Source organism: Xenopus laevis, chromosome 1S, assembly GCF_017654675.1.
Source record: "Xenopus laevis strain J_2021 chromosome 1S, Xenopus_laevis_v10.1, whole genome shotgun sequence".
Taxonomy (NCBI): domain Eukaryota; kingdom Metazoa; phylum Chordata; class Amphibia; order Anura; family Pipidae; genus Xenopus; species Xenopus laevis.
This window is the reverse complement of record NC_054372.1, coordinates 141,977,101-142,004,831: the sequence shown is the minus strand read 5'-3', so window position 1 is coordinate 142,004,831 and position 27,731 is coordinate 141,977,101. Positions and strand designations below refer to the sequence as shown.

At 40.2% G+C, this 27,731-nt stretch overlaps 1 protein-coding gene across 3 annotated transcripts; it reads left to right on the top strand.

Moving 5' to 3' along the window:
* Window positions 1-680: 680 nt before the first annotated feature.
* vegt.S (vegt protein S homeolog) lies at window positions 681-13,819 on the top strand. 3 transcript variants are annotated; one of them, NM_001088202.1, is given in 9 exon segments: window positions 681-759; window positions 9,213-9,360; window positions 10,055-10,157; window positions 10,427-10,591; window positions 10,708-10,854; window positions 10,999-11,069; window positions 11,395-11,483; window positions 11,600-11,774; window positions 12,229-13,819. In NM_001088202.1, coding segments are annotated over 9 exon segments (1,368 nt in total). In that variant the 5' UTR covers window positions 681-683; the 3' UTR covers window positions 12,623-13,819.
* The last annotated feature ends 13,912 nt before the right edge of the window (window positions 13,820-27,731 follow it).

Sequence of the window (27,731 nt, the reverse complement as noted above, 5' to 3'; positions counted from 1 at the left end):
GCTTATGCGTGCACCCCTAGCAAACTCCATTAATGGACATAGGCCACCAACATATAATTGACATTGCAAGAAGGTACTGTGGGACCTTCTTGGGTGGGGCATCCCTTCAGTTTGGGAACCATTGCCCCAGCCTAATGCCAGAATACACACTGCATGTATATGAAAGGGCTCTGTATAGCATTCTCATGTATATGTCTCTGTATATTGATAAACAACATGAATTGTTTTAGTGTAAAGTGACTTTATCACTTCCTGCTCAATCTAGACATATCCCACTATAGGCTTCTGAATGAAAAGGATGATCTTTCAGGGGAAAACTGCTCCCCAGGTTGCCTCTTGAAATTTCCCTGAATTAACCACATGGTCACAAATTCAGCCAAGCCGAAGAACAGTTTTAATGTCATCACTTCACAAAAAAACAGTGTGGCAGCTCTCATAGAAAGAAATGTTTTATAATGCAGATGACTGTGGATTGTTTGGGTCGTGAAACTTGTGCTCATCCATTTTTCTGACCATGGCTAAGGAAATGGAGTCATTCCTACAAATACGTGGTGTGCTGTGGGTTTAAAAGCAAGGAGGCGGCTCCCTCCCATCATCACATTAGCAGGGGAACACCTGCAGCAGATTATATTGAGCATTCACCTGCAGGGGCCCATGTGATAGCCTATAGCTACAGTGCTGGAATGAGAAACTGCTGTCGGGAACGTGGATTCTCTGTGGGGCGTCTGGAACCAGAGACTTCCTTTAGCTGTGCATCAGGTAAACCTCGCCTGGGTAGAGGCCTTTGATAGAAGAACCCAGTGTGCAGAGCATTGTACCTCTCCCTAATGTGGGGGCAGGCCCAGACTGGGATTCAAAATAAGCCCTGGTATTTCAAGTACACAGGCCCAAAAAGCCCCCCACCAGCCCAATAAATAGTGACTGTCTATGGCAGTGATGAGTGATGGCTCATGAACAACGTTCTCCAACCCATTGGAATACCTGGTGTATCTTGCAGCATTTGACCATTCAGATGAAAGGATTCTCTATGCCTGTACTAAATCACACTTGGTATGGTCTATTATTTTTAGTATAAGTTCTCCAACATTATTATCATGTATACAGATAAAGGAGTAAGGCCACATTACTGTGACTATTTCCATGCAGGATTTGCAAGCCCCTTATTTATAGCCAAGTCACAATTTTAGGGTATGTAACTGTCCTGTTACAAGTGTAGAGTGACTAATTCCACAGGTTTAGGATTTCTCACATCATGAGACTCCAGTGATTGCACCAAATTAAAAATATAAGTGAGTTGTAGTTCACGTTTCTCTTTTGTTCAGCAGAGTCAGAGCTATAGATCACAGAGAGGAGAGCCACATAAATCCGGCTATAATACTTTGGTGGTTGTTATAGAACTGCTGCTCTCACCATCTCTCCCAAAAGACTTTAAGGAACAGTAACCCCAAAAAAAGTGTTTAATGTAATGTTCTGTTGTACTGCAACTGGTGTGTTTGCTTCAGAAACTCAATGCAACAGTTCAGGGGTGCCCAAAAATTTGATTAGATCGGGATCTACCAGTAGATCTCAAGACACTGCCAACAAACCGCTTGTCTAAATCGCCCTCTGTTTCATTCTTTTCAGTCAGATAATTATGTTAAGGTTATGTAAGAAATAGTAGTTTGTTAAATATAGCAATATTATTTTTCTCAAATCAATATAATTAAGTAATAATTAATATTTTCGATGGAACAGAATGCTAACAGTGCTTTTATGGATGTAGATCATAATGGGACAACATCACTAAAAGTAGACCTCACATTTGTAAAGTATGGGCACTCCTGCCATTGTTTACATAAACAAGCTGCTGTGTAGCCATGGGGGGGGCAGACATTCAAAACTAAAAAAGGAGAAAAGGCACAGGATACACAGCAGATCACAGATAAGCTCTGCAGTATAGAATGGAATTATTTAGTACTTCTGTTATCTACTGTGTAGCCTGTGCTTGAATGGCTGCCCCCATGGCTACACAGCAGATTATTTATATAAACTATAGTTGTGTTTCTGAAGCAAACACACCAGTTTTGCCATTGCAGGGCACCAGTCCATTCTATTGTCATTCCTTTAAAACACTTTCATTTTTTGGTGTTCCTTTCATGTAATTATAAATGAGCCCTCCAGCTGCTTTTGAAAAAAACAATACCCTGTGGAACTTGGAGTTCAGGCCAGATGCCCTCCCCTTATAAAATATACGTACTTGTTCTAAGAAGGGTAGGGGTCTCCCATGCCCCCAGCTGAGAATGTAAGTCGTGATAAGCAGATGAGCAGTTTTATTTCATGCAGCAAATGGCTAGGATAGGTTAATTTCCCAGCATTCACTGGTGTAAATAATGGGTAAATTCACAGCAGCTGGAGATGTGCAGGGCTTACATCCTTGTTTTACAGGCTATGCTCCAACAATAGTGGAAGCAATAAGACCAGATAACCATGGCTTGCCATTACCTCCTGCAGATTTTAATTGATATGTCATCCTTTTATTAATTTACACTGTATCCGCACAGCATGGAGTATATATTCTATCAGTAATATCGATCACTCCCTAATAGAATGCATACCTGGTCTGTGATTCAATTTTGGCCTCTGTTTTTGAAATGCCAAGGCTTTAACAGCCCCCCACCAGCCCACTAAACAGTAACTGTCTAGTGCCCATACTTTACTAATGGGAGGTCTACTTTCAGTGATGTTGTCCCATCATAATCTACATCCATAAAAGCATTATTAGCATTCTGTTCCATGGAAAATATTACTTAAGTATTATATGGATTTATGAGAGAATTTATATTGCTATATTTAATAAACAACTATGTTATGTAACCTTAACATAATAAATATCTCAATGAAAAGAATGAATGCGGGTGATTTAGACAAGCTGTTGACTGTGTTTTGAGATCTACTGATCACCAGCTAAACTGGTAGATCTAATGGTAGATCCTGATCTACCTTTTGGCCACCCCTGGTCTAGGGCACCTTAAAGCAGCCCCTCTGCCAGAACCCATAGATTGAGTGTTTGAAACTTATTTGTCCAATCACAGATGCCCATATTGGATAGACCACACTGCTTTATAGACACTTTTCCATTGGCATGAGCAGAACTGCACCATGACCATGAATATATTGCTATTGTTGATGAAGAATCCTTCAGCTGAGGCGAGCAGTGTGGCAAATATGCAGAATAAAACTATTGTGCACTGGCAATCTTTCTTCCTCTTATGAATGAGCCATGTATCTGTTACCATCTCTAGTTTTTCCCCAGGTAGGGATGCCATTACAGACATGGCCTACAGTAAAAAAGGATGCCCTTCAGAAATGTGCTCCAGAGTGTGAAAGCCATTAATAAAGCTAAACAGGTCTCCGCCCTGCCAAATCACACAGGTACTCAGGCTGCACAATACAGTCTGATGCTTTGTCATATTACAATGTGGCTTTCCCAGGCCCTCAGGAAACTGATTTCTTGGCAGCTTTATTCCACCCTAATCAATAGTTATTGTGTCCCACGAGGATCTGGAGAGAGGTGTTAAAGTAGTTGATTTGTTCCTTGGCTTTTCTCCCAAGCTTCATAGCTCTCCCAGCTCCCATCGCCTGCTTGTGGATTGATGGCTGCTAAATATCAGACAGAAGCTTCATTAACGCATAAAACTCACATCAGACATAGGATAGTCGTATAAATCCTAAGTGCCACCGCTGCAAAGTGTTAACCCTTTACTTGCTTACTGTAAATGTAGACCTATTTAACATTGGACAAGATAGTGGGCAGTCTGAATTCTGACAATGCCAAGGGGGCTGCTGTAATATGTCACAGACAGCCACTATTTATTGGGCCTTGGGGGGGGGGGGGTCTGTGGGAGCTAAGAGTATTCAAATGCCAGGACCTGTATTGACTCTAATACACAAAGTTATTTCCTAGTACATAGCCTCAATGCTGCATGTAGGGACATGCCCTCTATACATAGACTTTCCATACTGACCACTCCTGCTGATTCTTCTAATATAGACAAATACAAGAGTCCTCTGCACTCAACCCATTATCAATATATTTAAGACAGAGACATTTTGTGCATACTGCTACTGAAAAATGCCTTACCCTTTAAACAAAACAGGGATTGTTTGTCCATATATTGCAATAAATTTAAGCTGGCCAACTACACCAAAGTCATCCCATATCTGGCCAGTCCTACGCTTAATTTTTTTCAAGTGTAGGACATCTCCAGATATGGGATGACTTTGACATAGTTGGCCAGCTTAAATATATTGCAATATATGGACAAACAATCCCTGTTTTGTTTAAAGGGTAAGGCATTTTTCCGTAGCAGTATGCACAAAATGTCTCTGTCTTAAATATATTGATAATGGTTTGAGTGCAGAGGACTCTTGTATTTGTCTATATGTATTTTGTGGTCACAGCCTCATTGCGCCCCCGCCTAATGGTTTTAAAAATTAGTGGTGAGCACAACTTTCCCTTGTTTGATTCTTCTGATATATTAGGGTGGTGGCTAGGGTTGCCACCTGGCCGGATTTTACTGGCCTGGCTGGTAAAAATGATGGCTGAGCCCAATGTTATTAATAGGGAAAAAATGATAAATATATAGGAAGGACAGTATTTTTTTTCCAGAAAAGGTGGCAACCCTAGTGGTGGCAAACCCCAGCCACACATCTTCTCTACTATAGGCGACTAATCTCCCCAAAATGCCTTTCCGTTGGCAAGAATACAAATTGCCAACGGGATGGCATACGAATTGCTTTGGATTTCCAAAGTTGCCCAAAGTTTCCCTGTGAAGCAACTTCGGATATCCAAAGCATTTCGTATGCCATCTCACCCGGCAATTCGTATTCTTGCCAGCGTAAAGGCATTTGGGGAGATAAGTCGCCCACAGTAGAAAAGATTTGTCGCTGGGCGACTAATCTCCCCGTCTGCCCTACTGCTTATGTGAAAACCATACACAGCAATTGCCTTAGGGTAGCCTTTTCCTATAGTGTGCCTATGTTATATGCTAAATGCAGGATCTTGGTTATGATATAATAGTTAAAGCTCAGCTTAACAGCTGGCTTATTATGCTTGTCTTTTGTTTCATACCGTTGTTTACTCTAATAAAGGCAGTCTGGGACCCAAAGCTGCAAGCAAGAATTCTGTGACCTGTCCCACTTGTGTGGTATTCAGAGAGGCATCAGGGACTGTATTTCTCACCACTGCTAAATATTACCCATTTCGTAAAAGTGAGCAATTGGTGATGATACAGGAGGACTTGTGTATTGGTTACCAGGGAATAAGAATGTGTGAACATGGACCTATACTGACCAATAAGCTACAAGTATGTGTGTAGCAAAATAGGTCCATGATCTATGTTCTTGGAATTGGGCTGAATGACACTCAATGACATGCATCCTTCAAATAATATTAAATTACATGGGTAAAAAGATCCATTATCCAGAAACCCCCAGGTCCCGAACATTCTGGATAACAGGATACATATTGTAGTAAGAAAACCTGGAACTGCACTTTACTTCACCCCCATTTCTGTAGTTGTCTGGCTTTGGTATGATGTTTGGCCTCTATTACATAAGGCAAGAAACCCCAAATTAAGTTATGGTGCCTGACTCCAAGCTTCCATTTAACTCTGCTTTTATCATTTTTATTATCAGAATTCGCATCTTTTTACAAACCACCCGGAATTGCTTTCAATATAAATATCCCCCAGTGCCAGGCCTACATCAATGAGCATGTACTGAGCAGTATCCCAGCACTTTGTGCCATCATAAAGCTGTCCCCTGCAATATTCTCATCAATTGCTGATGGATTAAGCACTTCCACTGTTTCCATTACCAAGTGTTAAAAGCAAAGTGCCGATTGCCTTAAAGTCTTGATAATGCACCCAAGAGGGAAGTGCCATTTACTGCAAAACCTACAGTGTTTGCTATACAACAAGCTTATTGCAGGGCTGCCTTGCCTTTACATATGAAGATACATGTATGTGTGGTAGCATTTTGTGGTTTTATATACGTGCATGTGTGTGTATACACATATACATATATAAATACATACATACAGTGAGTGTAATTGTTTTGTATATAGTTGAATTCAGGTAACAGAGCTAAGTTAAGACTTGTCTGCCGTTGCAATAAATATACATTCAGATAAGATGGGAATGCTATATCCTAAAATTATGCAAGTACATTTGTTTTTTTTCCTCTCTAACCACAATGAAGTAAAATTAAAGGGAACATATCCAGAAACAATTGGCAAAATATTGTGTCTTAAAAGCCAACTAGCTAAACAAACAAAACATCATGTAGTGTCTGTGGCCACAAGGCAGATGCAACAGTTGTATGTGTATTTAGCTACAGTAGCTGCTTCTATTGTACTGTTCTGTCTGTCCTGCCTTGTCCAAATGTGCTGCTCTTGTGGATTTAAAGACATTGAGCTACTAGTGTATGTGATCTTGACAATAGGGGTCTGACTGGGCTGGGACACAGCATCAATTAGGGGCATTAGGAGTTGAAAGGAATAGAGAGATTGAAGTTCCCAGATTACTTTGCATTTGACTCTGGCCATGTTCATAGCCTGAGGGGGTTCAATGAGACTCCTTGCTGTGTGTGTGAATGCTAAGTAAGACTCAAGGATGCTTCAGTTCCTGCTTCAGTGAGGGACAGAGGAACTGCACCTTGTGTCTAGACCCATCAATACACAAAATGACATTCCCATAACCAACCCCTGTAAAAATATTCTGCTTGAGCCTCCACTTTATAAAACTGGATTTCCAGTGTAAGATCACAACCATGAATTTTCAGTGTTCCTATTTTCCATTAGAAATAAACGTTTTTTTTTTTTTTATTTGGATATTCTGTTTAAAAAGGCCATTCAATATAATTCTAGAATGTCTTTCCTAGTCTCGGTTAATAAATCATGGCTACCAGCTGTGTTATACTTCTCTCTAGTTGCAACTGAAATTACAGATGATCACATGACCCATATATATATATATATATATATTCCTCAAGCCTAATTTGAGGAATATATCGTTTTCCTACAGAACGTGTCCGTAATTATTTATATAAACCTTTTTATACTTTAGGTTTTCTTTACATTTGTAGTGAAACAATACTCCCACCTATAAATCTGAGTTGAAAAATAAATTGAATCCCCAGTTCTATTACCAATCTCTGGTACATTTTTTGTGATTTGTGGACTCAAAGGTCTTGCAGATATGTCTGACCCATAACTGGCTGCTATAGGCCAGTGCTTTGTATTGGCAGGATTGGGGCTGTTAAAAATGCATGGCCTTAATACATCACTCCTTCAGTACCAAAGACTCTTAATGGCCACAGATTAGTACTATGGCGGGGGTGATGTCCTGTGGATTTCTTTAAAAAAGTAAATGGGAAAGATGGCATTATTTTAGAAAATGATGCAGATTGTTTACTTTATGCATGATTGAGAGATATCTTTTAAAGAAAGCAACACTACCATATTTATGACTTGACCAGCTCCAGTAAAACACTTGCTTAAATGAAGGTACCATGCTGAACAGATTTTTGTACTTTATATTCCTCCAAAAAAAAGCCAAGTTCCTGAAACATTAATTCCGTTAATTCTTGCACGTATGGCTATTGGGCCCACGTTTATCTATGTAATAACACCTGATTCAGACTGTACCGTCTAGCTGCCGGCAGCACATTTCCCTCTGATCTGCAGGTGCAAGTTACTGTACTGATGAATGACTATGCGGGTGCTGCTCTGTGCCTGGTGTTGCGGTTCCTGTGGCGCTGCTCATTCAGTATATTTAGTTATTTCAATGGGCAGTGAGAAGTTTCTCAGCATTCAGTACCTATAGCCACCCTCTGCCCTACACCAGCCTCCCTCACTGTCTTCACTGAGTGTAACAGACGATTTTAAGACACACACGGACCCATTTGCAAGCACTGGGCCTGGACTGGCAATCTGTATGTTCTGGCAAATGCCAGAAGGACTGCTGTAAGATGCATTAGACAGTCACTGTAGAACAGGCCCGAACTGGGGCTGCTGTAACTTGCCACAGACAATTACTATTTATTGGGCTGGTGAGGAGCTGTTTGGGCCTCTGTGTGGGCTGTTTGGGCCTCTATGTACCTAAAATGCCAGGGCTTATTTTGATTCTCAGTCCAGGCCTGCTGTGGAGTGGGATGTTGGGGACTGATTGGGCCTCTGTGTACTTTTAATGCCAGGGCCTATTTTGACTCCCAGTCCAGACCTGTACTGGGCAATGAATCAGCCTGAAAGTGGTTTATGTGGCCATGCCTAGTACTGCCTGTGAGCTGGGTGCCAGGGCCCAGACCAGTATGTTGCCCGAATCTAGGATCACTAGCACAAGGGATGCTGACTAACCCAGTACCATGTATGTGTGGCACACTGGAATAAAAGCTTTCTTTAAAGCCAACCATCGCCTCAGTGGCAGGTGAGTGGGCAGCCACGAGACAGGGTGCCATAGTTTGTTTTGCAGTGAGTTAGCACTAAATCAGGGACATTCCCCCTGCAGGGTTTCCTGTGTATCAGGCCCATGCTAATCACTAGCCCGCCTGCCCCTGTCATTAAACAGGATCCTTCCTCTCTTTGTGTCAAAAGACATCAAAGGCCTATGTGTGACTTCAGTGTGAGGAGGAGGGGGCGTGGCCCACACTCCTCCCCTCTGCCTTAAATAGAAGGAGTTGAGGGAGCAGCGAGTAAAAGTGAGGTGGATTAGCTGAGGGACATGACTTCTCTTGCAGGTAAGGAGCTCGCTGTGGAGCGGGGTTTGGGGCTTTTGAACTGACAACACAGGGCAATCTGCAGGGTGACCTATAGCCAGACTTCTAGATGCAGCACGGTATGGGCTTTTAATTCTAACTTTACTTAATTTAGTGGCAACTTTGTATCTCAAGTTAGATTCTGTGCTATTTGACAGGAACATTTCCATGGTGGTTGTGAGATACAGGAGCAGGAGATCACGTGGCTATTTGGGGGAAACCATAGGCACATATTGGGATGTATGAAGGGGCTACCAGACACCACCAAATACAATACACATAGGTTGCCAGGTGGTGCCCTCTTAACATTTTCAAGGACCCATTGTTCCCTATGGCTTTATAATAAGCAGCCAACTCCATATGTAATGTTACACTACAGGGGCTGAATAATAACTGTGTCCTCTTTCCTTCCTCATTAGATGTAAAGTCTTCCCCAGACATGGACAGTGTCTCCAGCCAAGACTCCCTCTACCTGCCCAACTCTATTGGTGCCTCCCTGGAAGACCAAAATCTCTGGACCCAGTTCCACCAGGAGGGGACAGAGATGATCATCACTAAGTCTGGAAGGTACTTACCTGTGACTTGAGGGTGGAAAATAATTATGTGCGGCATTAATATACAGCAGGGTTTGTGCATTGACTGGCCAATGGCACTTGTTATATACTCAGTAATATGTCTATTCAGGCACAGGCTGCCAATCTGTGGGTTCTGGCAAATTCTGGAGGGGCTGCTGTAAAATGCCATAGAGAGTGACTGTTTAGTGAGCTGGTGAGGGCTGTTTAGGCCTATGTGTACTTTAAATTCCATGGCCTCTTTAAACTGCCAATTCAGATCCATGTCTAGTAGCTCTTCAGGAGAGCTCCCCAGTTTCTCTAGCAGCTAATGGGGTAGCACACATTATACAGCAAAAGATTCACTGGCACATGGGTAATGCTGGCATCATGCTTGATAAAGGGGGACATCCCCGAAACGTTGCATGCTGCATTAAATAAATTTAAAGCAAGGGTATCACTCTGCCAGCATTAGCCGTGTGCCAGTAAATCTTTTGCTGTATACATTTGTTAGGTGGCCGATATCTATCTCACTGTGCACCAGGACTTCGTGATTGGAGGACCAGGGTGTGCGTCTGTATTTGAACTTCTCCGTAGCGCACATTATATACATATATTCATATACAGTTAGTTGCATTTCAGCACGTACTGAGCTGAAGTGTCTCATTGCTTTGCTGCTCATCCAAACAACTGTTTTCTCTTTTCATCAGGAGGATGTTTCCTCAGTGTAAGATCCGGCTCTTTGGTCTTCATCCTTATACCAAGTACATGCTGCTGGTGGACTTTGTTCCTCTGGACAACTTCAGGTATAAGGTAAGCATGGTGTGACTGTAGGGCTTCTAATTGTATACGCAGGGTTTCATTGCAAAAAGATTCAACATGGTTAGAATCAATTGGTTGAAGTTTCCATGAGTGTCCCATTGCTCTAAATGAGTGTGGATAAAAAGTGAAGTTGGTTATTAGTTGATAGATATTTTACTTAGTATTTTTGAAAGCCATGTTGACTGCCTTAGTGAAGTTGCATAGTTGTCTGGTCTCCATTAGGCACTGACAATTCCATTGTAACCCCCCCTCCTCTTTAGTGGAATAAGAACCAGTGGGAAGCAGCAGGCAAAGCAGAACCTCACCCACCCTGCAGGACGTATGTCCACCCAGACTCGCCTGCCTCTGGTGCCCACTGGATGAAGGATCCAATCTGCTTCCAGAAGCTCAAACTCACCAATAACACACTGGATCAACAAGGCCATGTAAGTGTGAACACTGTGTGAGGAATAAGTTAGATGCCTATGGGTGCATGCCTAAATGTTTATTTAAGTTAAGCATTTCTGAACTTTTCCATTAATGTTTTTATTCTCTTTACTAGATTATCTTGCATTCAATGCATCGCTACAAGCCCAGGTTCCATGTTGTTCAGTCTGATGACATGTACAATTCTCCATGGGGATTGGTGCAGGTGTTTAGCTTCCCAGAGACTGAGTTCACTGCAGTAACTGCCTACCAGAATGAAAAGGTACAGTGGGTCATTCTCCCATGCTAGACTTCTGACTTCTTAGGGGAAAATATTAGGATCATGTCCTATGACAAGTCTTTGAGCCCATACCCTTTGTATTCTCTACGAAACATTCACTCACTGTATTTTTTTCTTTTATTGCAGATTACTAAACTAAAAATTAATCACAACCCATTTGCTAAAGGATTCCGGGAGCAAGAAAGGAGTCACAAGAGGTAAGTTCAGCACTTTTTTGCGGCTTGTTCATTCATGGTTCGACACTAGTGCAGGCACATAATGTATGAGGTGATGAGAATGGCTTGTCTGTGGTGCACTGGCAACACTAGGTACCCATAAAACGGATGTCCAGTCTAATGCCTTCCTGTATGAGTAAAATGTTAAGTGGTGAACGATGACCGTTGTCTTTGCTAGAATGGCAGGTTGGCCATTAGTGGGTTTTTTTTTTCCCCTCAAGTAGTTTGCCTACAGAACAGCTGTATTTACATTTTACTTTAAGATTAGCTCCAGTGAGTGTTCACCCATTGTTGTATTTTTTTCCAGGGATGATGTCTTAAAGACTCTACAACAAAGTCCCAGTAAGAGCCAGAAGAGGAAGAAGTGGGAGGACAGTCCCGAGGCTGATATTTCAGGTAATTCTACCATCTAAACAGTAGAAACGCCATGAGGCATCACTTTACATCTTTTACCCAAGCACTCTTCTCAATTAATCCTGCTAATATAACTTTGCCAATATTCTGCATTTCAGATTTCCCCAAGGCTACACGCATTAAGGAGGAATCCATTATGGATCCAGCAGGAGTTTACCAGAACTGGGTTTCAGATCATGAGGCTAACCAAGGCTTGACACCCCACTCCCCTGAGTCTGAGGGTGTCAATCAGGAGCAGCAGGTCCCCACATCTTCCTCGAACTTCTATATCAAGTGAGGTTTTTTTGTTTGTTTTTTTTTTAAAAAATGAGGTAAAGTAAAGGGCAGATCTTAGTGATAACCAGTCTAAAATGAAAGGGTTGTGGAAATGTTTACCACAGGCTACGTTGTGCTTTCTTTGGTACAGCCTGTATAACCTTTATGGGAAGTGCAAAACTTGAGAGAAGGAAAAAACGAAACTTTCTAGCTACTGCAGAGCTAATATTCCCAAATTCCATTTTTAAGTTGAGTGCTGCTATTCCGCATCAAGGGGGTTGGCAAAATTTGGTTACTCATGGCTGCTGTTAATATATAAATAGATATGTGACACAGGCTTAGATTTTTAGAATGTATCCATAGCAATAACAAAATGTTGAACCCTTAAAATGTGAGACTTTGGTCATTGAGTTTACAAATTTTATGCCTGGTGCTTATTTTTAATCTTTTATATTGAATTTGCATTTCTTAGGAGCCAATATCGAAGGAGTTCCCAACATCTTTCCTCACCATATGATTTGGGAGAGCCCTCTAGCAGACGTCTTACCCCTGATGTTGCTACAGTGCCGGATTCTGATCCAGATTCTTTAGCAGTGCTTCATGTCATTCCAACACAGAATTCTGCTCAGGAACGCACATGTTCTATGAACTTTTCCATGGAAACCCCAATGAAACAGCCCCTCCGGGGTGCCATATACAGCCCTTATGGAACAGAGCAGTGGATGGTTCCAGCTCAAGGTCCATATCAGCCTGTCAGCTATACTGCATACCCAACAGACTTAAGTGCACAAGGAGCAGTAGCTCACCCACATAGTGGGATGTCGGACTGGAGCCAATATTCTCTCTTCCCCTACAGCTGCTGGTAAAAGGAAATGCGTATCCACAGTCCTACCCTTCCATTCTAATACATCAGTCCTGATTGCTTGTTGGAGGGAGGTATATGGTATTGCATCTCTGAGGCTTCAGGACCTCATTAAAAACCGTGCGTTGGGAAGATTGCATGATGCAGTTTGGTTACAGTGTTTGTTGGACTAAAAGGTGTCGCATTATAAGCACAAACAGTAGGGTGCCTCCTGTGCGTGTGATCAGGGGAATCTCGACCTGTAATTTAACTAAATGTATTTATTTTAAAGATTAGCAAGTAAATGTGAGAATCAGAGGGGTGTGCATTAAAGCAGATCTCCAGAAGAGAACCCAGGAAAGAAGCTATGGATTTCTAGAACACAAGCAGTTTTCTCTTGACAGTAGAGGTACAGCCCTGTAACTCTCCATTCACTTAATGTCCCCAGTTATTGCCTTTCACTAAATCCTAAAATGGTCTTTTTTTTTTTTTTTTTTTTTCTTAACTACATAATTGTGATTGCAGTTTTGCACCTTACATTTTCCAGGGTGGTGGTTTGCAGCACTAATCTGTGAAAGAGTGTACAGCAGGTGTTTGTGCTTTTCTGCACTACTCGGGAAATGTGTGTGTGTATTTGGGGGAATGTGTGTTCACTAAAGATTGTACTGCTTACTATGAAACTAATGCTGTGCCATATTCACAGGGATAGGCAAAATTTGGTATTCCTTCTAAGGCAAAGCTACAGCTTCCGGTATTGCCCCTAGTGGAGAAGCAATACTTCTGCTACAGCAGGAGCACCAAAGACGGCCTAACTCTGCTTATTCACATTAGCATAACCTCTGGCAATAATTGGGATAATTGACACCAAAATTGTGAGAGACGTGATTAATTTTAATCCTCGCATTCTATGATATGTTAAATAACTTAGGATGGTTTCCTCTCTGTTCTACTGATTCAGTTGCAATTCGGTAGTTAAATGGTTCATGTAATTGCTTGTAAAGCTGGGTTTTGTGGGAGGGGGTACAGGCAGAATAGTATGTATTCTGTTTAGAACACATCTGTAAATAGATTTTATTTAAGAATTTTCCCTTTTTGACTGAAATGTGTTTTAATGTGACTTTTATTTAATGGAATGAACTGAGGAAACCTTAATGAAGAATCATTTGTTTTGTCTCCATCTGGATATACACAGTCAATAAATGTCTTCTTTATTCCAAATCAATGTTGTGTTCAGTATTCCGAATGCATTTATAGTACTGGGGCATTTACTATAAAGGATAAATGGAAGCTGCTCTGATATCAAAGGTGAACCTTCTCTTGATGGTAAGAATAAGACTATGGGCACACAGGCTGTTGGCTCTGGTTGTTGTAATCCTGCAACATTTTGCTATATTTAAAGGGACTCTGTCATCGGAAAACATGTTTTTTTCAAAACGCATCAGTTAATAGTGCTACTCCAGCAGAATTCTGCACTGAAATCCATTTCTCAAAAGAGCAAACAGATTTTTTTATATTCAATTTTGAAATCTGACATGGGGCTAGACATTTTGTCAATTTCCCACCTGCACCAGTCATGTGACTTTTGCCTGCACTTTAGGAGAGAAATGCTTTCTGGCAGGCTGCTGTTTTTCCTTCTCAATATAACTGAATGTGTCTCAGTGGGACATGGGTTTTTACTATTGAGTGCTGTTCTTAGATCTACCAGGCAGCTGTTATCTTGTGTTAGGGAGCTGTTATCTGGTTACCTTCCCATTGTTCTTTTGTTTGGCTGCTGGGGGGGGGGGGTGATATCACTCCAACTTGAAGTACGGCAGTAAAGAGTGAAGTTTATCAGAGCACAAGTCGCATGACTGGGGCAGCTGGGAAATTGACAATATGTCTATCCCCATGTCAGATTTCAAAATTGAATATAAAAAAATCCGTTTGCTCTTGAGAAATGGATTTCAGTGCAGAATTCTGCTGGAGCAGCACTATTAACTGATTCATTTTGGAAAATTTTTTTTTCCCATGACAGTATCCCTTTAAGCTCAATGTTGTCCGGTTAGTAGTAAGGTGATGTTATCCAGGGTGTTTTCTATTACTAGAAATAAAGAAATGACTATAACCAAAGATTTAACCCTCAGATATCCAGGAGTAATTTTTCATAGTGAATAATGAAAGCCATTCAACAGATAAAAGCCCTCATTTATTCCAGTGTAACTAAAATACCTACCCCATAAAAGCAAACCATGCATTTCAAGGAGGGGACCCTCAATTCTGCACTATTATAGATGGTATTATTTTATACACTCCAACTATTTACTAGTCTCTAGTATTTCAGTCTGACAGCTCGGTGGTCCGGGTGAAAAATTTGCTACATTAGTTGATGATACATTTCTAAGCAGTATCTGTGGAATATTAGCGACTATTATATCAATAAAGCTGCCTTTAATGAAAATCTGGGATTCTGCTCAGCAGGGACAAAGAAAGAAATGTATCCATTAGAACTATATTACAGAGAGCTGATTCAGAAAGAAGAGTAAACATAAGTATCAATAACAATACATTTGTAGCCTTACAGAGAATTTGTTTTTTAGATGGGGTCAGTGACTCCCATTTGAAAGCTGGAAAAAAGAAGCCACATAATCCAAAAACTATAGAAAATAAATAATGGTCAATTGGAAAGTTGCTTAGAACTGGCCATTCTATAGCATGCCAAGAGTTAACTTTAAGATCAACCACCCCTTTAAAATGAAACTTTGAAAATGAAGTTAAAAAAAAATTGTCACAAATAGAAAATAATTGGAAAATGTTTTTATTTCTTGTGGAAAATTGTTGGAAGGTAGAATCCTGCACAGGGTCGGGCTTTGGGCAGAAAATCCCTGGGTACCTTGTTAAGACTGCTTGCTCCCTCCCTCGTGTTGTAGGCAATTCTTTTGTCTTTCCTGTTGGATCAGTGCTAGAGTGACATCACAACAATGATAACATGTCTGGCTTTGTATGGTCCCAGGCCAGAAGGATAGATTAACTGTATAGGGTCCAGGTCAGGTAGCGGCTCTGGGTAGGGGGATGTGTTGAGTGGTGGGTTGGGTTAGTGGGTCTGGTTCAGGCACAGGTCCTTCCAATAGGATCCATGCAGGACTCTATTGGAAGGTGAACAACCCCTTTAAAGCACTTCCATATGCCTTAAATATTTAATATATATATATATATATATATATATATATATATATATATATATATATATATATATATATATATATATATATATATATATATATATATATATATATTTAATATTTAAATATATATATAAATATATATTTATTTAATATTTAAATATATATGTATAGAGGCTTACAAGCTGCACTTTTAAATATTGGTGCATGTGTGTAACAAGTGCCCAAGTATATAGCATGTGCTGAGAACATGTCTGTGTCAGATACAGGGACTATACTGTACGTATACAGTACAGTATACTGTATACATGATGCACCACATGGTTCTTGTTCAAGTAACTGAGTTTTTCCACGATATACTTAGAATCTCTGATATATATGTATCAGGTCCCTTGACACGTTTGTCTCTGAGCAAGATAGCTACCATAAGAGTTGTTATAATCATGTGACCAAATAACACAGTGATAAGTGATACTGTATACTGTATTTTCAATTCCAAATGGATTATATTAGGGAAGAATTACTCCATCCAGCAAATATCCCCATAAATAACTCTGGCATGATGACATCCTTTCTGGATATTCCTAAAAAAAACATATGCTGGCAGAGTAAACCCATATATAACCAGGTGCATAGGTTCAGAATCCACCTAAATATTAGGAGGAGTTTTTTTTACAGTGAGAGCTGTGAAGATGTGGAATTCTTTCCCTAAATTATTTCTACTGGTAACTTGTACTATGAGCTATCTTCCCTGTATTCCCTCCAATGCTAAAAAGCAGTCCAACTGAATCTTAAAGCTATCTAATATATCAACATTAGAAAGCTTTAAGAAGGGGTTGGATGGCTTTTTAGCAATTGAGGGAATACAGGGTTATGGAAGATAGATCTTAGTACAAGTTGATCCAGGGATTGGTCCGATTGCTATCTTAGAGTCAGGAAGGAATTTCCCCCCTATATTGACTAGGGCAGATTAATCAAAGGTCGAAGTGAAAAATCCAATTTAAAAAAATTTCGAGCTAATTTTTGTGTGCTTCGACTAGGGAATAGTCCAAATTCGATTTGAATTTGAAATTCGAATATCAAAATTTATCATGTATTGTCTCTTTAAAAATTTGACTTCGACCATTTGCCATCTAAAACCTGCCGAATTGCTGTTTTAGCCTATGCGGGACCTCCTAGAACCTTTTTGGAATCAATTGGTGGACTTGAAAAATCAAAGGTTTTTTTGGAATAAACTTTGATTCGAATTTGATCAAATGCACTATTACTTAGATTCGTATTATTCTAATCCAGGGGTCAGCAACCTTTACTATCAAAAGGGCCATTTTGCCCCTCTCCAACTAACGAAAAATAGTCTGGAGCCGCAAAACATAACACAGCTTATAAACTTTTGTGCATTGTGTATATGCAGGGCTACTTTGAAATAAATTAAACACTGAATAGCCCTATTAAATGCTAGTGTTCTCATATGTTTAATGTGACTTCTGTTTCTGAAGCTCCATGCTGATCGCCTCTCTCTTGTCTTGAGTGTGTGACTGCGGTAAGGACCATGATGAATCATCTTGCTGCTGCTCGGTCTTACCTGTCACTCCTGGGACGTCTATACAGCCCTCGCACCTGCTGGCAGCTTCTTGAGTGTGCTTACTGCGGTCGCACACTCAATAAGCCACCAGCAGGTGCGAGGGCTGTAAATACAACCTGGCAGGCAAAGCCGCAAGACTGAGCCGCAGCAAGCAGGATGTAGAGCCGCATTTGGCTCTGGAGCCGCAGGTTCCCTACCCCTGTTCTAATCTGTCCGAATTCGATCGAAAAACTTAAAATTTTTTAATTTGATTTCAAAGTTTTTTTAAAGGCTAGTTGTTTCTCGTAATATACTCTGTAAAGAATTTGGCTTTAAAGGGGTAGTTCACTTTAAGTTAACTTTTAGTATATTCTAGAACTGCCTATTTTTGGCAACTTTTAACTGGTCTTTGTTTTTTTGTTATATTTTTTTAAATTATGCTCACCTTTTCTGCCTTTTTCTAGATTTCAAATGGGCCACTGAGTGTGGCAGCCAAAACGGCTATTGTTTTGTAAGGCTACAATTATATTGTTACACTGTTGTTGTTTTTTTTATACTCACCTTTCTATTCAGGCCAATTCCTAGTTGTCTTACAGGCTTTCATTCAAATGACCGCAATTTCTTTCAAACAAAGGGTCATTTTTAGGAGATTTGTCGCCCACATTCGTGCATTTTTAGCGTGGGAGATAAATCTCCCTGTCATTCATGGCCCTAATATTTAATCTACCCCTTACAGCATTTGATATTCGGACAAGTATTTTATGAAGGATTCGCAGAATCCCAAAAATGTGGATTCAGTATATCACTAACCCCTCCCTCCTTGCTGGGATGTTGTGGTTATGCCCAGAGTGCACATACAGTACTTGGGGGTCATATCTCATGCAAATACCATCACGGGCATAAATGGGGTAGGCTTTTACATTAAGGCATGAAAACCAAGGTCCCTCCTCTCCATGGAACATGCTGAGAGGACTCTTGTAATTCTGCAGCGTCACTTGTTGGGAACTGTTCACCTTGTCAACTTTTAAACCCATTAATTTTTTATTTTATATTTTAAAAACCCATGTGCCCCTGGAAGTGGGTGGGTATTTGTTGCTTGAGCTGGCTTCAATATGTGTTGTGCACATATGAGCAAGTGGTTTAAATGGAACATTGTTTGAAGGAACACCTAGCTGTAGCAACACCGTCCCACACAAAAAGAATTGTACCACATCTATCCTATGAATAACGTTCATTATTATGATAATGATCAGAGACAGACATAGAGCCAGTACGGTAGGTAGGGTTGCACATAGGTCCACTCAGACAGCATTCAAAATACTGTTTATTCCCTGGCAACCTCAGCACACACACACAGCAGGCAGCAGCTTTAGGACACTTGCATTATTTTGCACAATATCCACTCCTGCATTCCTGTGTTTTATGAATTTCTCTGTATAAATAGCAGTTGGTCAGTTGTAAAACCCAGGGCACAAAAATATCCAGCAATAGAGCGTGTATATATATATATATATATATATATATATATATATATATATATATATATATATATATATATACACACACACACACACAGGGCAGCCATCAGGGGGGGTTGTAGGGGACCCCGAGGGTAAGGGGGCCCGGCCACACCGCACTTTCTGATTAGCCGGGCCCTGCTTTCTGAGAGCTGCTGACTTCGGGAAGGCAGGGCAGGAGCACAGGGGGAGGGATCTTCTGTCCATTACTTCCCCTTATTGGTCACTGAGTTTAAGTCCCGGTGACCCTATATATATACCAAACGAAAAGGAACGCACAACCATAAAGAAGATCTGAAGGCTGGGTGCCAGTCTTTAAATATTTAAATAATCCCTTTGATGACGGAACTCCAAATTCAATCAGGCTTAGACAAACAGTTCAATTCATGTAGGTTTATTAGGTCCACCTAATAAACCTACATGAATTGAACTGTTTGTCTAAGCCTGATTGAATTTGGAGTGCCGTCATTGAAGGGATTATAATATATCATCATCATCATCATCATCATCATTTATTTATATATATATATATATATATATATATATATATATATATATATATATATATATATATATCAATTATCAGCAGACCAGCACTCCCTTTAAAAACTTAATAATTTTATTGTCGTAGTATCAAATGCCTGACGTTTCGGTCCACATTTGGACCTTTTTCCTTGAAAAAAGGTCCAAATGTGGACCGAAACGTCGGGCAGTTGATACTACGACAATAAAATTATTAAGTTTTTAAAGGGAGTGCTGGTCTGCTGATAATTGACATACATACAATTACCGTGCACCCCGCCATTAGCAACAGCCTTGGAGTGCGGATACTCATTGGAAAGTGTGTATATATATATATATATATGTGTATATATATATATATATATATATATATGTATATATATACAGTATATATATATCTATATATATCTATATATATATATATATGTATGTATGTATATATATAACCTTCATGTTGCCAGCTGCCAGCACTCTCGACAAAAAGGTAAGTTGCAGGTAAAACTTAGTCCCTTTGTAAAATGTATAATGAAGCAATAGAATTCTTAATGATTCAGATAAAATTGAGCATAAGACTGGCCAGATATGGGATGACTTTGACGTAGTTGGCCAGCTTAAATATATTGCAATATATGGACAAACAATCCCTGTTTTGTTTAAAGGGTAAGGCATTTTTCAGTAGCAGTATGCACAAAATGTCTCTGTCTTAAATATATTGATAATGGGTTGAGTGCAGAGGACTCTTGTATTTGTCTATATATATTTTGTGGTCACACCCTCATTGCACCCCCGCCTAATGGTTTTTAAAAATTAGTGGTGAGCACAACATTCCCTTGTTTTTTATATATATATAATGATAAGGATGCTGATGATGAATATAAAGTGTTCTTGCAAGAGACTTCCTCTTTCCTGCAGACTGAAGCAGCTCATCTCTGTCTGCCTTTCCCCACTTGCCTCCAAGCCCCTTGTCTGGGATGTGGATTGAGTCTCCGCCCCACACATCTCTACTTTGATGTGCAAAGGAACTTTACTGGGAATTTACCTTTCTGTCTCTGCCTTTTCCTTCCTCTTGCTCCTTTTATTTCTTTTTCCAATTACACAAACCTTGTTTTCTTTTTTCATTCACTTTCTCTCATGTCCAGACAGTCTGAACAACCCAAAGCACATTAAAGGGAACATTTACCTGACAATTCCCTTGTTGATGGAGACAATGCTATTCAAAGACAATTTACAAGTGGGCTCCAATTTGATATGTTTTGGCTTTTATATTGTTAATGTGTTTGTTCTGCTGCACTCCGACCAGGACTGACTGCTGGGCTCACTGCCTCTAGCAGAAACAAAGATGGACAAATAGATAATTAATTATACAGAGCGATTTTACATACAGTATATACAGTGTATAAATGGCATCTCTATATATTTATTTTACCAAACACACAGCACAGGTCACACCATGATGGGGAAGGGAAGCCCAAAGAAAAAATACTGCCTAAAAGTGAACCTTGTGTTATGTAAAGCAGAGATTTGCATTCTGCAGCAATCACCATGTACTGAACAACTTTCCCTATATACTATTGGGAGTAATGTACCCTAACTACTGACCTACAACTCCCAGAAGCCTCAGGTAGCAAAAGCCAATTTTGCGACTTTCCTTTCCTATTACATTACTATTTATCAGTATTATAAAGGGATACTAAGAGATTCTGTTACCAAACCACAGGAGCGGACATAGAGGAGAACATAAGAAGAAATGGAGGGTTGAAGGTTTAACATTGTTATCAAGGCAGTGTTGGACTGGAATGCCAGGGGCCCACCAGAAAACCTTAGGCCGAGGGCCCACTTTCTTAACTTAAATATGCCTCACTCAACCTCTTTATTCTCCTAGACTCTTTTCCCTATATACTGTACTGTATTCTTCCATTATTTAGCCTCTTTGTTGCCATAAAGAAACAGGAAATGACCATTAAATAGGCCAAATGGTTAGAAGCAAGAGGCCCACTGACACCTGGGCCCACCGGGAGTTTTCCTGGTATCCTGATGGGCCAGTCTAACACTGTATCAAGGGGAAGCATAAAAGAAAGGGAAATCAGGAAATACAATGAACAGAAGTGAGAGTTGACAGACACCCAATATGATTATGGGCACATCTATACTGCCGGCTACGATACAGAAGTGCTACTGCTATTGGTGGATGTTGCAAAGCAAATTCATCTTTAAAATGCAATAACTTTTATCTGAAGGCACTCTTATTTTGTACACAGGTTTTATGCCCCCTTTAAAGCCTGTCCCAAGGTTACACAATGTGTGCAGTGTAAAGGAATGTACTAGTAATAGTCTTTGTTTCCTATGGCAGGCTGAAGATCTTTTTTGCAGACTTATTCTGTCATGAGGAGAGGGGAACTCACAAGCCAAATGCAGTAAGTGGTCCAGCTCAGTGTGCACAGATTGTTGCTTCTGGGTCCATGCAGTCACTGGGTCCTTACAAAGATGGATGGCCCTGTAGTGTACCCCTATTTGTGAAAATATAAAAAACTGAATAGAATAAGATAAATCCATCTATAGTGGAGATATTAAAGTAACTGCAACTCCTCCATTCTTGATTGATGTAAACTTTTCATCACAAAATGTATGAATGCCAACTGTCACTTTCAATGTAATAGTTGGATCCCCAGCCACCACATTGTTATTATTGTATGTTATTTTCCTCTTCCTTTTAATTTTTATGCTACTAAAGATGATTGTTTCTCCTTGTGCAGTGAACCACAACAAGAGGGCTGCTCAAGTCTTTTCGTAATGAAAACCAATAAAACATGTGAATTTAAAAAAAAATTACAACAGAGAGCTGATATTGGGTCATTTCTTTTTTTGGTCCTGTAAATATCAGGGACATGTTGCACATTCACTGTTGTGGGCTACACAATTCTGTTCAGACTTATAGTATAAACAATACTGAGATTTAATTTGGCTTTATGAATAATGGCTTGTGCTTAATGGACTCTGTAGGAGGGTAAGTAGCATACTCATGGAGTATAAAACGAGAGAGCATACTGGAGCATAAAATGAGGGCACTAGGGAGTGGGATTTGAACTTAGGTACAGCACTGGTTGTATGGCAGAACACATTTAAACTAGGCCAGAGTTGTAAGTACCACATGGGCCCATAATGTGGGCGGTACTAATAATTAATGAGGTGGATGCAGGTGATTATAAAGGGAGGCAAACAAAGGGAACAGACAATCAAGAATAGAAAGGGAGGTAGACAATAAAAGGAGCAGACAGGAAGTGGAAGGGTAGTGGACTATAAGGAAACAGGAAGAGGAAGGGTAGCGGACTATAAGGAAACAGGAAGAGGAGGGGTAGTGGATTATAAAGAAACAGGAAGAGGAAGGGTTGTGGACTATAAGGAAACAAGAAGAGGAAGGGTTGTGGACTATAAAGAAACACGAAGGGGAAGGGTAGTGGACTATAAGGAAACAGGAAGAAGAAGGGTAGTGGACTATAAGGAAACAGGAAGGGTAGTGAACTATAAAGAAGCAGGAAGAGGAAGGAAGAGAATAAGGGAAAGGCTCTGGGAGTGAGGAGAACGTTATAAAGTATAAAAGTGCATATAGAGGAAATATAAGCAGAGGGTTGTAGGGGTTGTAAGTTTGACATTGTATGAAGGGAAATTCTGAAAGATGGGAAAATAGGGGAGTACAATAAAAAGAAATGGAGCACTGAGAGCCACCTAATAGAATTTTCAAAACTAGATTTCACACCTGTACTACCCTCTGGCACATCTATTCTATAGGGTACAATACAGTACAGTACTATTGCCAGTGGGTTGTTACCTCCAGGTTTGGTTCTTCTGATCATCTGAATCTGCAGTTATAATCTGCAATGTTACAGTGTCATGTAAATGAGTGCGGGGTTTGCCAGTGATGGCACGCTCAGGCTCAGTCACACACATTATTCCCAAGATAAGTGAGGGGGAATATTGGATCCAAACTGCATTATCATTTACCCACATGGTCCAGAATAAAGTGACTGTGCTGTACTGGAAGGAAGGGGCTGCACAATGCTGAGGCTAGATAAGCACTAGATAAGCAGAGAGGCTTCCCATATGTCTGCATATTCCGTTGCACCAGGACACTGGCACAGCCATCTTCCAAGAGTCTCTGTGCTGAAACAGCCAAAAATGAATATTAATAAGTTCAAAATAAAAGTAATTGATCATAAAAGCACAATTTAATTTGTATTTCATGTCCCCTTTAAAATTTGTCCAAGGTCACAAAATGTGTGCAGTGTAAAGGAATGTACTAGGAACAGTTGGTCTCACCCTTAAAAACACTTATATGCATTGGTGGTCCCCTTATAATGTCTATTTCACCGATTGGTTAGACACTATGTATCAAACTTTTTGTTCAAAATATCCCTGAAATGACATTGCCTACTCTAGACCTGGTAATACAGACGTCTGGAATAGTTCAATGGTACATAATAGATAGGGATGCACCGAATCCACTATTTTGGATTCGGCCGAACCCCCGATTCCTTCACTAAAGATTCGGCCGAATACTGAACCGAATCCGAACCCTAATTTGCATATGCAAATTAAGGGTTGGAAAGGAAATTTTTTTTTACTTCCTTGTTTTGTGACAAAAAGTCACGAGATTTCCCTCCCCGCCCCTAATTTGCATACGCAAATTAGGATTCGGATTCGGTTCGGCCGGGCCGAAGGATTCCTGCTGAAAAAGGCCGAATCCTGGCCGAATCCCGAACCGAATCCTGGATTCGGTGCATCCCTAATAATAGATGTGTAATAAGGAGAGGGGCACTCACAATCCAAATGCAGTAAATGCTCCAGCTCGCTGTGCATAGACCGATGCTCCTGGCTCCCTACAAAGATGGATAACCCTACCATATAGCCCCTATTGAGTGAATATAAAAACGGAATAAACAAAGGGTATTTAGGAATTAAGAGTATTTATCATCTAAAGAAGTAATTTATAAAGTAGAATTAAGAGTGCTATGAAGTATGTACAGTAGTTAGGGTTGCCACCTGGCCAGTATTTTACCAGCCTGGCCAGTAAAAATGATGCTTGATGCCAATGTTATTAATAGGAAAAAACGGCAAGAATATAGGAAGGCCGGCATTTTTTTTCCAGAAAAGGTGGCAACCCTAACAGTAATATAAAAAAAGGATTGCAGCTGAGAGAGCTGATGGGTCACGGCCTAAAGCCATTTCTTAAAGTGGTCCAGTAATTCAGTATCAGGGAGCATGTCAGCCATCTAGGTTTGTATGTACAGAGGCTCGAAATGCACTTTTCTGTACAAAATATCTCAGGGTGCTGTTGCCACCTTGTGGTGAAGAACTCGAGTTGCATTTCCATATCATTTAGCAGTAAAGCCCAAAGATGAATGCAATGCCACCTCTTTGCCAGGGGTTGGTGTTCTGGATCATATCAACTTCATTATGCTCAATATAATGCCAGAGATGTACACAATGGCTAAATCCCCTCCATCTTAATTCAACAAGGAGAGGGTGGGGTTGGCTGGGATATAAACTGGATTAGGAACAACATTGGCTCTCGCACACCGACTTCAAATAACTTAACGATACCTGGAGCACCAAGGTAGAGGCTCGGCCACCTCATGTCCAATGCTCCATAGAAAGTAATCCATAGGCACACGGGATCGATGCAAGCAAGATTGCCTTGCACGTTTAATGTGGAGTGCAACGTTTCGGGGGCACGCCCCTTTATCAAGCATACGGAACACAAGTGCAAAGGGTGTATATAAAGCGTAACCAATATTCAATTAAAGTCCATGCACCAATAGTGGTAAACCAATTCCAACGGATGAGCCTCCTCAGTAGTTACTTATTCAACTGAAAGATCAGTGCAGAATCTCTTTTATGTAAAAATGACATCCATTAAAACCATGAAGCTTAAACAGTTAATGTGTAAAGAGCTAAAATAGATTCTTGAAACAGTTTTCCATAGTATTTCCCAATACATTCACACTTCTTACTCTAAACGAAGGCGAGCACAAGAACTGTCCCTGATAGAGAAAAGGATAAAATCAAGTTAAATATTCACAAGAAACAGGACATTCCTCATTCAATCCGTTAGAATGCAGTAACCTGAAGTGTGAATACACTATTAATGGTTTACCTTATTGAATTATTTATGCTATTTCCTGAATTTTTTGCATATATTGCGGCTCATTTATCAACACTGGGCAAATTTGCCCACGGGCAGTTACCTATAGCAACCAATCAGTGATTAGCTTTTTGAAGCCAGCTGCAAGTAGAACAATGAATGCAGCAATTTGATTGGTTGCCATGGGTTACTGCCCATGGGCAAATTTGCCCAGTGTTGATAAATGACCCCCACTGTGTTTTATTTCGTATTATACGCTACAATACTATTTGGGTTGAATTAGGGAAAAGTATTTTTCAAGAATTTTGCATATCTATTTTAGCTCTTTACACATTAATTTACTAAAGAGTGAAGTGGCCAACGATGGTGAAAATTCGGCAGCGTGACGTCATTTCGACACTTTGCCGATTTCCTAACAGTCGCTGGTGTAATTTCGCTAGCGAAGGAGATAGACTCTGGTGTAATTTCGCACTCTTAACGCCAGGTGAGTTTTCGCACTGGCGAAAGAGCAATGCTATGCAAAGTCATTAAGTTTTTGATTTTACTGACCGTTACCTCTATCACCAGATTTGCCTTCGCCACCTCAGACCCGGCAAAGTGCAATAGAGTAGATAGGACTTGAAATTTTGTTGAAAATTTTTCCAAGTCCCAAAAAAACGCTGGCATCTTCCTTTTTACAGGGTGACAGGCTGAAAAAGATCAATTTTTTTGGGGGGTACCCTCCTTCCCCCCTACATTTGATAACATTTGGCACATAAACTATACAGTGGGCTCATGTGTAGAGCATTATAACAACTCTATTTTATTTTATTATGGTTCCCTGGCCTTGTGTAATGTAATGTATTTGCTGCAACATATACGGCCATTGTACTTTAACTGCACACCGTATGCAAATTACCCAATGCTAGCGTAACTTTGCCCCATACTATTTATATAAGCTTTATGGTTTTAATGGATGTACTTTTTTACATTGAAGAGATTCTGCACTGATCTTTCACTTGAATTAAAAAAATGTGTATTGTTTTTATAAGAAACCTGTCTGTATGCAGTGAAATTCCCCCTTCATTTACTGCTGTGGATAGGAATTGTCAGACGGTCCCTAACTGCTCTGCAGGGAAACAATCATACTTATGAACAGCAGGGAGAGCCCCCGCCTTACTTACCAGCCATGCAGAATTCAAGTAGCTTTGTTTGTTTCCCTGTAGAGCAGTCGGCGAGACTGTGGAGAGATTTGTATTGGATTTTTTTTTTTTGCCTTTACATCCCCTCTACTGCTTCCAACTCCAGCTGCAGAGACAAACATCATGGAGCCAGATTTAAACAGATAAACTGGGATTCTATTTGGAGGATTATTTTGCTGCAGCCACTGGTTCTGCAGAGTTGGAGAAAATTTGTATTAAACAATACAAAAACTATAAAATGAACATTAAATTACATGACAACACAGGACTCAGTGCAGTCTGTATATTCTGATTATTAATCAGTCTTACTGTATAGGCTTCTGGCAGATATTATTTGACTTGTGCTCTTTTGATAATTTATGATGATCCCTAAGCAGCCCAGACCACACTGAGCATGTGCACAGTCTTAGTCTTGCAAAGATGTTTAACAAAGTTACAAGATGGTGACCCACTGTGGCCAACTTTGAAAGCATAAATCATTTGTTTGATTAGGCTTGTGGTGCAGTAAGTTTATGTTTAGTATACAAAATTTCTAGCCTTATTCTATTTTAGACTTTACTTCCCCTTTAAAAGACCAGGACTTTACATTTTAAGTTTGTTGATCAAGCATCTACAAACTTATTTATTGGCAACAAGCGTCCAATTAAGTTTCCATTCTCGAATGGCATTTGGCTCCTGTTGATCTTCCTCAAACTAAACCCATTGTATTCTGCAGAGTTTATTCGTTATTTGCTTTGTAAACATGAGCCTTGCAGCCCTATTCAGTCTGAGTGAATGCTCCTATGGTTATTTCTATAAACTGTATTAAGGCTAATGTCGCACACACAGACTTCTTTATATGTGTGCAGTGTCAGGAATGGTGTCTGCCTTTATGTAGATATGCAGTGTGGATTGTGTGTCACAATGGCATTCCTGTCCCAGCAGATAAAGGAGCAAATCAGCAGCAGTTGACAAATCGCAATTACCCAGCAGCGATGCATGTAAAGCTTTGCATGAGCTAATTATAACTAAATGAAAATGCCAACAATACTTGGAAATGAAGACAAACTGAGCTCT